At 39.3% G+C, this 12,555-nt stretch overlaps 2 protein-coding genes across 2 annotated transcripts in view; both read right to left on the bottom strand.

The window, feature by feature from the left end:
- The window catches only part of LOC150077712 (clavesin-2-like), a 144,169-nt gene that overhangs the window by 112,359 nt on the left and 19,255 nt on the right, over positions 1-12,555 (bottom strand). The window lies entirely within an intron of this gene.
- On the bottom strand, positions 2,313-2,765 carry LOC150077713 (uncharacterized). Its single transcript, XM_090385217.1, has one exon. It carries the CDS (start codon positions 2,763-2,765, stop codon positions 2,313-2,315), a length of 453 nt encoding a protein of 150 aa, XP_090241343.1.

Here is a 12,555-nt window from a genome sequence, read left to right as displayed (position 1 = left end):
CACTGTTTCGCCCTCTATTATTCGCCCTCTATTTCAAATTTAAAATACACCAAAAATTTTCGCCCAACCTTTTAGGCACTTTAGAAACAGGCTTTCAGCGTCAAACCCCATATTAGTGCTTTAATGTAAGTGATTTAAAATCAACCGCGGTCGTTCCAATTTTATTTTAGGTCCTAGCCACTAAAATCCCAGGAAAGTAAGTGGCAGGACCTGCCAGAGTACAATTGACTCAATGGTAACACCCGGCTAGCCTCCACGTGGCGAGGTATGGGCAACGTCTGGTCCCATTAGGGGCCTGGCGGCCAATAAGCCGGATAAACAATGGGCACAACATATAACACTACTCATGACCCACACACTTCTAAATCTCTGGCTTTGACAGGGTACTGTCACCGATACATAGAACATTCGCGGAGATGGGAGAAATCCCAGGAGCCGCTAGACCCTCAATACCTCATACCTCTCTCATACCTCTATTATACCGACTTACAGAATGAACTACAACTCATTACTGGTTCTTATGACAGGGAGAATAAGCCTTCTCTGATCCAATCACAAGATGCATTTGAAGCTTTTAACTTATTTGCAACACGAGCATTTAAACGACGAGAAGAAACGAGAGCTGCTGCCATGAGATAGCCTGAACCCGGATCAAGAGAAAGACTTGAACAACGACTGAAATTATCTCTGAAGACTTGAACAAGGACTGCATTATTTCTGAAGACTTGATCAAAGACTGATATTATTTCTGAAGACTTTCAGACTTTCACAAGAACTGCAAACCAGAAAGAATTCATAAATATAAAGTATTTCAATATTTCAAAGAAGCTTCAACTGCTACTTTCTGCATTTTGTCTCACGAACTTGAGGTGATACATCGTGATGGAAACTAAATCCTTATTGATTGGAATGACGAACCTACTGTGTTAGAAATCGTAAATAGTGTTTATAGTATGTAGTTTGACTCTAGTGCTTCAGCTCTGCCATACCATATTTTTTTCCTATCCTGGAACTTTGTTTCGGTATAGACTAGCATGAAGGTAGAAGATCCTGGCCGCCTCCACGTGGCGGGGATGGGGGGTGGGAAGCTGTGACCAGGTGTTGCTGCTTCCCACTTGCTAAGAGCCAGGTACCGGCCGACTACATAACAACAGAACACATCATAACATTTACACACCCAACACACTACATACAAATGGCCGGTTCTGGCGTGAGCCTCAAAACAAGAAGTAGTAGCGGCTAATGGGAGAAACCCTGGGGTCCGCCACAACAACACATGAATATCCCCTGAACATCCCCTGTTTCTATGCCCCGAAATTGGAGCCTCCACTGTCTATGCGTTTTAACATGTAGTTGGAATTGCCATTATCGTCTATGGGAGTGCCCACTCCTCATGTTACTACTCTGTGATGGAGGGTACCTCTTCCTCTGAGATATCCGCCGGTTTTGAGTTACTTGTACAGAGGTGGAAAAGTCATTTTCTTCTCCTTTGTTTGCCCAACCGTTTAACTTTAGATGTTTGGCAATTACGGCAGAAGATTCTCCGGCACGAAAAGCAACGTATCGTCGGGGCCTCAGGTTTACTCTCACAGTCGGCACAGGACATTTGCTGAACACCTGTTCTATCCTTCATTGTATCAATCTGAATTGAAAGTGAAGGTGCCGACTTAAAAGGGGATGAAAGATAGGCAATCCTGCATTTTAGTGTCGTGAGTCACGGTCAGCCCGCAAGTCACCGCCAGTTCCAACCTGGCATGAACAGTATTCTGACCGGCAGTCCTCACTTGACTGACCATGCGCGACATTGAAGAGTTCGCTCATTTTCTTCGATTTCTGCGATGTTAAATTTCAGCAGCTTTTCTTGCCTTTGTTTCTTTGTTACCACGCATTTGTGCAACAGTTTCAGGTGATGTAAGAACTTGTGCGTGCCGCTTGCATTTGCTCATAAAACCACTGGGTCCCCTAACAACAGGTATGGCGCAATGTTTTCAAACAATTTGGGGGCAGCAGGAGTGTTATTAACAAGGCTTGTCCCAGCAGCTGTAAGCTCAGGTCTTTCCAGGTTATTGTTGTTTTCAGGTTCTTCTTGGACTGTGACAGTTCATCCAACATGAATGCATGGTCTGGAATTATTTTTGGATTCCAAGGAATGATTCCACAAGCTAGAAATCCGATATACTCCATTGTTGACTGTTGCTGCTTTACACCAAGCTGTGTTCAGTGGCTCTGGAAATTGAAGTCTGGAGATTTTTGGATCTGGATGATTATGCACCCATGTCCGAAAGGCTTGCCCCCAATACGTTTTAATTGCTTTAAAATGATCGATCCAAAGGTTGCAGCCAATGAGTAGTGTGCCTTGGGAGACATAAGAGTATAATGCCATTTTGGGCAACGAAATCCAAAAGTTCAACATTTAAGCAGTGTGAATTATGTCCATCAAAAATAAGTAAATGCTTGCCTGGTTCCTTTCGTTGGGTGAAATGATCCTGCAGGCATTTCTTGAAAATTTTTGTTCTCACATAAGCTGACATTTGATTGATAACTACTTGAATACCTGATGGCAGACCATCCACAAACTCCTTTTTCTTGTTTTTTCCTTTAAAAATGCAGTATGGTGGTAAGAAATTTCCTTCTCCATTCAAGCAGGCTATCAATGAAATAGTGTCTCCTTTTTCAGCACTTGCCACGCAGCTAACTGATTTTGCTCCCTTACTGGCAACTACTTTTTCTGGGTTATTGTTCAATTGTAGTCCCGATTCATCCATATTGCTAATTCGTCTCAGTTTATCTACTAAATCGTTTTCCACACAAACACTCTACAGGACGTTGAAATGAGCGTCACATTCCTTTAACCCTAACTATGGAAACACCATGTGCTTTCCGAATTGTTAATTCCCTATATCTCTTCATGAATAATTCAAACCAATCATATCCAGCTTTTTCTTTTTCAACACTAAAATGACGCGGAATGCTATCCTTGATGGCAAATGTATACTCGAGGTGTCTAATGTTATGTTGGGTTAATGCAAAACCATTTTTTCCCAATCTCTGAATGTAGTCAACCAGTTCCTTTTCTTCTACTGAATAAGCCTTGCATCCCAGTCACATCTTGTGGACGTTCCCATCTTTTATTATCCTTATTAAAGTGCGAACAGGAACCTCATAGGTTTGGGAAACTGATCGAACAGATGTCGTTTTTTTCTTAACTTCGTTAACAGCCTTTTGTAGGTCCTCTTCAGTCCAAGTTGCTCGTAAATTCTTCTTAACATATGTTCGCGGCATCTAGTCTCTAATAACAAAATATATGTACTAACAAAGTAATAATAAGTGTACTTACTGATAAAAACATAATCATTTTATGTTTTTAAAACTTAAAAACATAAAATGATTCGGGATAATATGTCGTACACGGCCCTTGACTGCGAGGCGTATAACCCCAACTTACATCCATTTTTTTAAAAATCCCGCTTAAGATAATTCATTTTAAACATGGCGGCCTACTGATGCCATGAGCATACATATCTGGCCTAATACTTTAACCCACCTATTCACTTTATTTACACAAATGTTTTACTTTTCCTTTCACTTCTGCATTTTCCTGTACCTTATAAAGTTATGGCTATCAAAAATACACATAAATACCTTGTAATTCTGGTGAAAATCAGTCAAAATCGCTTTCCGTCATCACCATATACCTCAAGATGGTTAGCGCCACGTCCGTGGTTGTTACCATGTGGACAGTATCGCCACCTATACTTGGGTTTTATTAACAGCAGCATATGCGGCATATTACCCAGTGTGCCATATTTACCCAACTTACTATATACAGGGTGTCTCAGAAATATTGGTACAAACGTTTAGGGAAGGTAGGTAACATCTAAGGGAATGTGAATCGCATAGGAACCCATAACCGGAAACGTCCCCGTAAGTCGGTAGACGGCGCTGTTCATCAGTTCGCGAGAGGGAAAATTTCTGGTTCACTCATTCAAGCAGTAGTCGCCGCATGAAGAGCATGCATCCATATACGAACTATGAGCTGCTGACATGCACCTAGCGTATGGATTAGCAGAGGGCAATAGACGAGCGGCTCAACAAATGTATGGAGAACGCTTCCCAGACAGACATGTACCGGACCACCGTTTGTTTGCGCGTGTTCATCAAAATCTGTGCGATTATGGGTCATTTAGAGGTAACAGGAGTAGTGCGGGCAGAAAACGTTCGATGCAAACTCCAGCCATGGAAGAAAGTGTGTTGAATGCCGTTCAGAATACTCCCACTACCAGCACACGTGCCGTTGCCTCTGCTTTTGGAGTGTCTCGTTGCACTGCACAGCGCGTCTGGCACGACGATTCATTACACCCCTTTCATTTCCAAAGGGTTCAGTTACTGCTCCCCCAAGATCATCCTGCACGTGTGGCTTTTGCGCAGTGGTCTCTCCAAGAGAGTGTTCAAGACTTGAGTTTTTCAGCCTACGTTTTGTTCACGGATGAAGTTTATTTCAATCGGGAAGGCTTATTCAATCAGCACAATGCTCACGTGTGGGCTCACGAAAACCCACACGGTGTGCGCCCCCATGCGGCACAACATCGCTTCGCAATAAATGTGTGGGCAGGTATGGTTTGTGACTGTTTAGTCGGCCCATACCTATTACCATCCCGCATGAACTCCGCTAAATATCGGATCTTTCTTGAACAAGTTCTACCAGGGTTTCTTTACGATGTTCCAGCAAATGTGAGACGCAACATTTGATTTAAACATGACGAGGTGTCTGCCCATTATGGAAGGTGTGTTCGTGACCATTTGAACCGGCGTTTTGGGCGTTGATGGATTGGCCGTGGTGGACCCGTTGCCTGGTCCCCACGCTCACCTGATTTATCGAGCCTTGATTTCTTTTTGTGGGGGGCCTCAAATCTATCGTGTATGAATCGCCTATGGAGACGGAAATGGATCTCTTGGCGAGACTCGTCTGCGCTGCAGCTACTGTCAAAGAAACTCCAGGTGTGTTCGACCGTGTCTGCCAATCCATGCTGCGTCGGTGTGACGCATGCATGGCGTCTCATGGTGGAACCTTCGAGTATCTGTTGTCACATTATGAAATGCATCCATCTCGTACTCCCTTGTTAATATTATGCGAAATAAATGTTTGTCACTCATTACTGTCTTGAGCCATTTCTGCTTCTTGTGCCTCTGCTAGTACTTTCCCGTCACGGTTTCGGTTATGGTTTCCTATGCGATTCACATTCCTTTAGATGTTACCTACCTCCCCTAAACGTTTGTACCAATATTTTTGAGACACTCTGTATAAGAAAGTTAAAACCATTGGATCCATAGCATTAAGTACTATATGTATTTTTATTTAATTCACCTTTTCACAAGTGTAATAATTCACAAATTATTACAAATAATCACAAAATATACTCATATTATTATTTTCAGGCAATACAAAATATATTACTTGAAAATAATAATTAAAAATAATTACTTGTTCCCATTATCGTTTTTATAACTATCTACTTTTATTTTTATAATCAAATTCTTATGTAGTCCTCGAGGTTGTCTCAGATATGCCAAACAAGCTATACTTGCTACCTGGGAGTCTAAAACGTTGATGGGACTGATATTCTAGTGACACTCAAGTCACGTGTACCCAATTTCGACGACGTCCGGACTGTCTGTGACAGCCAAATCCTCTGCTTGCACCTTCACGATGGTGGGACTGTTAGTAATCTTGGGTATAACCTCCATGCACAAGTACATGGTGGGTGACCACCCAGGTGTGAACCAACGTAAGCAGGGGTCGAGATGTGGCGCCCACACCACATGGAGGAACGCCGCCCCTCTATGTTACCACGTAATACTAGGTGGTAGATGACTCTCATCAACCGGTGCAAACGTACACCTCAAACAGATCATAGATTGAATCTGAAGAAGCCTAAGAATCCCATCAGCATTGAGCCTGCTCAAACCATTCAAGGCCTTGTACACCTCAAACAGATCATCTCGCAGGTGCCTAGTCTCCAGATGCTGCCACTTGCAGATCTGAAGCCTTTCTTGGTAAGAGCACCTCGCTGTTCCTCTCACCAATCTTGTTACCTTTCTTTGTACTCATTCTAGCAACTCTACATCCTTCCTAAAATGAGACTTAAATGAGACTTTAATTTACCTCCATCCAGCAAAAATCTTTTCTGGCTTTGTTGTGTGACAGTTTAAAATATTATGGTTAAGACCAATAATTTCAGCACCTACCGGAGATATTAATATCCTTGACTAAAATCTTCTCTAATGCTTTTGAATCCATAGAATTACCAGTTTCAGTTTCGTTTGCCTTGGACCATGTTCCAAAATCAAAACAATTTAGCATCATCGATAAAAATAAGGTACCTGTTTATAAACAAATACCTTTTAGTCTCAAATATTAAAATCAAAATGTCTCTAAAATTGCATCATCATAACTTTGTTATCTCTCCACCGTCTGAGATTAATGGTGGAACCCACAATTCGGTTCATTTTTAAATTTAAAACATTTGAGTAATTTTTAAAAATTAACTTCAAGAAGGATTGCCTAACCTTCTTCTTACATTGTGATCACTTTAACAAACTTAAAAAAGAAAGAAATACAAAAGTTCACCTCAGACAAAATTAATGCATCAAATTTAATGACAGCATGTCATCAGTTGACAAGCTAAACACATCTTGGAAAACCACAATCAAAGTGATGATCAAAAACTTTCCTTCAAAAGGCACTGTTAGCTTGGATCATATTCCTCTCTTCATGATCAGAAAATTGTTTATATAATTGATCGTCTTGTTTTTACTTTAAATTAAGTTATCACTAACTTTTTTAACCTAATGGGTAGATTACAAACTTTCACGATTACCTAAATGCAAAATTATTTCAAGCAATAAAGATTGAAATCAGATCTCAATAAAGCAAAATTATTTCAAGCAGATCTCAATTTCCTTTTCAGTCCTAAAGCTTCTTTGAATGACATTTTCTCCCCAACATTATTAAATACTATTCCCATTCCAAACTAATCAAATTCACTGTGAAACTAAAGACAGGTCCATTGAGACTAACTTGCTTATAACTAAATTATTTATTCTAAATACCTTTAACTAAAAAAAAGAAAGAAAAGTGTATATTATTGACATAATATACACTGATATTAATTATATGTTTGATTCTGTCTCAATTCAACCTTTGCTTAATTATCTCAAACATTTTTACCAAATCACTGGAAACCTTTTAAACTTTTCTCTAACCTCCTGAAAGTAAAAGTTCTTATTTCTTATTCTTCATTAAATACTGTTTTTTTTTTCTATTTATGGGACAACAATGCAACAGAAAAGTATTATATTGTGCAGCAGTTGGAAAAGAAAGAATTTTTAACAGGAAGTATATAAAATATGTCCCTTGGTTGAACCAGAGAGATTCTTTCACCTCTCCCTATAAAGCTTGGATTAATGAAGAATTTTGTTAAGACTCTAGATAAAGAAGGAAGTGGAGAGAGATTCTGCAATACGGAAACCGACCGGGCTAACCAGGTGGGTAAAGTGCCTGTCTGGCAACCCAAAGATCGCGGGTTCGAATCCCGCCTCGGGCTTGGATCAAAGTACTGCAAAAACCTTGGGAGGTGCATTATGGCCACAGAAGCTAATGCGCAAACAACTACAAACAAAAAAAAAAAAAAAGCAATACGGAAAGGATTTTTATTGGGCCACAAATAAAGATTTATTTGAAATAAAGTTACACACTGAACTAGCAGTTTGTCAGTAATTTAAAGCAGTTGTGCATGGATTTCTTTGATGAAAACAAGATAATTATTAATTCTTATGTCACTTTTACTGCAATATTACAAAGATATGGACTGCCAGATGTCTGAAAATTTATATTCTTCATTCCAATCTCAGTTTTTTCTTAAATTTGGGAATGCAAGTGATGAGTAAGGAGGAGTACTTTCATCAGGACATTTCCACAATTGAAAAGCAGTACCAGGGTTGCTAGGATACTGCTTAGATGACAGATTAATGCTGGTTTCCTAAAGAGAAGCAAAATGGACTATAAAAAAAACTTTCTCTGGGTGACGACTGTTTCTAAGGAAATAGAATGCATATAGTTCATTATATGTTTGATTAAAGTATTTTATATGTTCAATCATAAAACGAATGACTCATTTTTAAGATTGCATATACAGTATATTATTGTATAATATTTGAAATTCGTTGTTCATTAAGTTACAAAAATATTTGAGTATATCTTTCAATGGATGAGATAAATACATAATTTGGTATTTAGCTCATCCATAGATAATACAATTTTCTTATTCATTTATCAGAATCATAAAATTTCCTTACAATTCTGAGAACTCTAAATTTCCTTTATGATTTGCAAATTTTGCTCTGAAGATATGAAAAAAAAAATTTCATACCTACTGTGTGTGTGTTGCCTCAGGAAGAATAAGGATGCCGTCAGCATATAATTTACTCAATCCATTTAAAACCTTAAACAGGTGCCTAGTTTCCAGATGCTGAAATTTACAGAATTCAAGTCTATCTTGGTAAGAATAATTTTTATGCTCCTGACTAATCTTGTTGCTTTTCTTTGCACTCTTTATAACAGATTCACATTCTTCCTAAAATGAGGATTCCAGACTTGCATGCAGTTTTCAAGATGTGGCCTAATCGATACTTATACAACAGGATAATCACATCTTTGTTCCTGTTGGCAAAGTTCATTTATATCATTGACAGAACCACATGAGTTGTTCTAACAGACTGTCTGCATCACTCAGGGTGTTTATGTCAGTCTCTATCTATAGGTCTTGTTTTTTTCATTATCAATTGCCTTCTGTTTGGTGTTATCCAAGTGGAATTTTATTTTGGAATTACCACTACCATGCCTTTAGCCGTGTTATATCTGAATTTTCATTTTTTTCCACCCATCCAAATAGCTTATCTACATCTTGTTAGACTAATATACTCTGATAATGTTATTTACTAGGTCTACCTTTGTATCATCAGCATACTTATCATTAAATTGAAAATACCTAAATTAGCGTTATTGAGAAGTATCAGAAATGATAAGCGATCCAACATTGAACCTTTAGGGATCCTATTTGTAATCAGGGCTGTAGGGGAGGGTATATGCAGGTGCATGCCATACACGCTCTGGATTTTTTTTTAGGTGAATAGCGTATAATTTCGGGTTTTTGAAAGACTTGAAAAATCAGATATTATTAAAATATTTACTGAAAGTTAAAAACAAATTATTAGAATTTCATTCTTAGGCAATACGTATAATTTTACGCAACTTCTATGAGACCAGAACGAATTCGATTAATAAGCCTGATATGCACAGTATACTCTCTGCTTTTCATAACATTTATAAGTATACTTTCTGCTAATTTTACGACTGCAGCATTGCTTGTAATATTGGTCCATGAAGAGAAATGACTGTTTATTAGCATTAGTAGAAGCATATGATGCAAGAAAGCAAGCTTATGCAGCATCAGCCCCAAAAAAAAAAAAAAAAAACCTTCCACTTCACCCCTCCGTTTGTTCCAAATACGTGCCCAGCCTTAAATTTATTTAGGCTATCAACTTCCACGACAAGGGATGGAAGTCTGTTCCACCTACCAACCACCCGCTGGCTAAAGGCAAATTTCCGCACATCTATCCTACATCTGTCTTTCCTCAATTTGAATTTATGCCCTCTCAGGTGACTATTCTGAGCAACAAGCAGATTCCCATCAGCATTGAGCATGCTCAAACCATTCAAGGCTTTATACACCTCAATCAGATCACATCGCCGGTGCCTAGTCTCCAGACACTATAATTTGCAAAACTTAAGCCTTTCTTCGTAAGAGCAACCATTTGTTCCATTCACTAATCTTGTTGCCCTTCTCTGTACTCGTTCCAGCATCTCTACATCCTTCTTGAAATGAGGCCTCCAGACCTGTAAACAGTACTCAAGGCGTGGCCTGACTCAAGGCGTGGCCTTATACAAGGGAATAATCATATCCTTATCCCTGCTAGAAAAATTCGTGTATATCATTCATAAGACACAATGAGCTAATCTTGCAGCCCGTCTGCACTGTCAGAGAACTTCATATCTGCCTGCACAATAACCCTCAGGTCCTTTTCATTCTCTACCACTGTCAGTGTAGTACCACGGAGCTGATACGTTGCTCTGGGGTTGCTGTTTCCCATATGTAGTACTTTACATTTGTCAATGTTAAACTTCGTTTGCCACCCCTCAGCCCATCTGCTGAACTTTTCCAAATCCTGTTGCAGCAGCATAGCGTCAGTAGTGTCTTTACCATCCCTCCCAACTTTTGTATGGTCTGCAAATTTGGACATTAAGCTTGATATACCATCATCAATATTATTTATAAATACAAAAAACAGTAATGGACCCAACACTGAACCCTGAGGGACTCCACTAATAACATTAGTCCACGATGAGCAGTGTCCATTGATTACCATCCTCTGGCTTCTCCCACTCAACCACCTCTTTATCCATAGCAGCAATTTGCCTCCAATGCCACACTGCTCCAATTTGTGCAGCAGTCTTCCATGTGCAACAGTATCAAATGCCTTTCTAAGATCCAAGTATATAATATCAAAGCTATTTCCTGCATCCAGCTCTTTTGTGACTGCATCATAGTATCCAATCAAATTGGTCAGGCAACACTTAAAAAAACCATGCTGTGTCCGAGCTATAACTGAAGTCTTGTCTAAATGATCCTGCAGTGCTTCTTTAACCAGTGCCTCCATTAATTTTCCTGGAACAGAAGTTAAACTCACAGGTCTATAATTACTTGTGTCAGCCTTTGATCGTCCTTTGTTAATTGGGGTCACATTTGCACTTCTCCTGTCTGTGGGTACTTCCCCTGAGTCCAAAGAAGTTCTCATAATTATGGCTAAGGATTTGCTTACTTCCTTTGCTGCCTCCTTTAATATAACTGGATAGATCCCGTCCACCCCACGTGCCTTTCTTGTGTTTATCTTCGTGTAGACTAGACATGTACAGTATCTTATATAGGACGGCGCCTGAACGTCAATTCATCTCAGCCTTCGTACACTGTGATGATTACAGAAAGCACTGTAAAAGGCCAGAAATATGTGTAAAATTATGTTCGTGCAGTGTGTATGTTGTTGTGTTCTTTTGTTGTTTCTGACCGTTTTGTAACCAGGCAGGCGATCACCTGAAAGCCCTCCCAGTGTCCGTCTACACCACGGGGAGGTAGGTCACACACTACGCATGTACCGCGACCGTCCTCCGATCGCTCTGGTTTACCAGCTCTTTTTGCCCTAATATCAGACCAAAACAAACAAAAAAATATAATAATAATAATAAAAAAAAATAAAAACTAAATAAATATATATATATATATATATATATATAAGATAAATGAACAAATTTATTTAGTGCAGAATATAATATATGATAAAAGGTAGAAGCAAAGAAAGTACAGTGTACCCTGGTAGCGAAAGGCTGGGTGAACGAAGTAGTTCTTAGAACGAAGTAGTAGAACGAAGTTTATAGTGGCTATATCATTCGTTACATTGATATCCAGATCCAAGAAATGGGCTGCTGTATCCGAGACGTTTGTTTTTTCCAATATAAGTTCTGCTGGGTACAAGTGCCCATACTCCATGATGAAGTTCGGGCAGTTGATCACAATGAGATCATCGATGTATCTGTATAGTATTAGGTCCTGTGGAAAAGAGGTTTCTAAGTAAGCGGTTGCTTACTTCCTTTGCTGCCTCCTTTAATATAACTGGATAGATCCCGTCCACCCCACGTGCCTTTCTTGTGTTTATCTTCGTGTAGACTAGACATGTACAGTATCTTATATAGGACGGCACCTGAACGTCAATTCAACGTCAAGCTAGCAACCCCGAACTACCCGAGCACCACTACAAATCTCTACCTCAATCATCTTTCCACTTTACTAGCTTCTACCTTTTTATGCCCTGTGCGTCATTAGTTTATCGACCGCAACACCAGGGCTCTATTTTTCTATCTTTACCCATACTTTTTTCGCCTTAAACAAAGTTTAGCTTCCCTCAACAGCTACTTTGTCAGTTATCATATTTCTTACCTATCCTGGGCAGTTTGGACATCATGTATTTAACCTACCGTAACCCTCCGCCCACTTATTTACGTACACCAAAATTTGTATACGCTAGACGCCGCTAGCGTACCCGCACATAAATACTAGCGTATCACATCGACACACACTTTTCTGTCAGTCCTGCCAACAGCGGTAAGTCAGTCTTTCGTATACTACTTGACTGTCGTCGTGCATTCCCTTTGTTCTTTCTCAACTTTCATATGGTTGTACTTACTTCTGTAAGGTCATCCATGTTCTGTATGCATTTCCTTAATTTTAACTTTTTACCTATCATAATTACTTTTTACCTATCATAATTAATTTTAACTTTTTACCTATCATAATTAATTTTAACCTTTTACCTATCAAAATTATTTTACCACGTGTTCCCTTACACGTGCTTTGGCATACAGAACATGTCGGAAACAGAAGTAAG

This window comes from Mastigoproctus giganteus, chromosome 11, assembly GCF_048544385.1.
Source record: "Mastigoproctus giganteus isolate SK-2022 chromosome 11, ASM4854438v1, whole genome shotgun sequence".
Lineage (NCBI taxonomy): Eukaryota > Metazoa > Arthropoda > Arachnida > Uropygi > Thelyphonidae > Mastigoproctus > Mastigoproctus giganteus.
Note: the sequence above shows the minus strand (reverse complement) of the source record. Positions and strands in the feature narration are given on the sequence as shown.

What these genes read in the sequence shown, in the direction of transcription:
- LOC150077713 (XM_090385217.1), bottom strand. Translation starts at nt 2,765, where the DNA reads ATGGATGAATCGGGACTACAATTGAACAATAACCCAGAAAAAGTAGTT.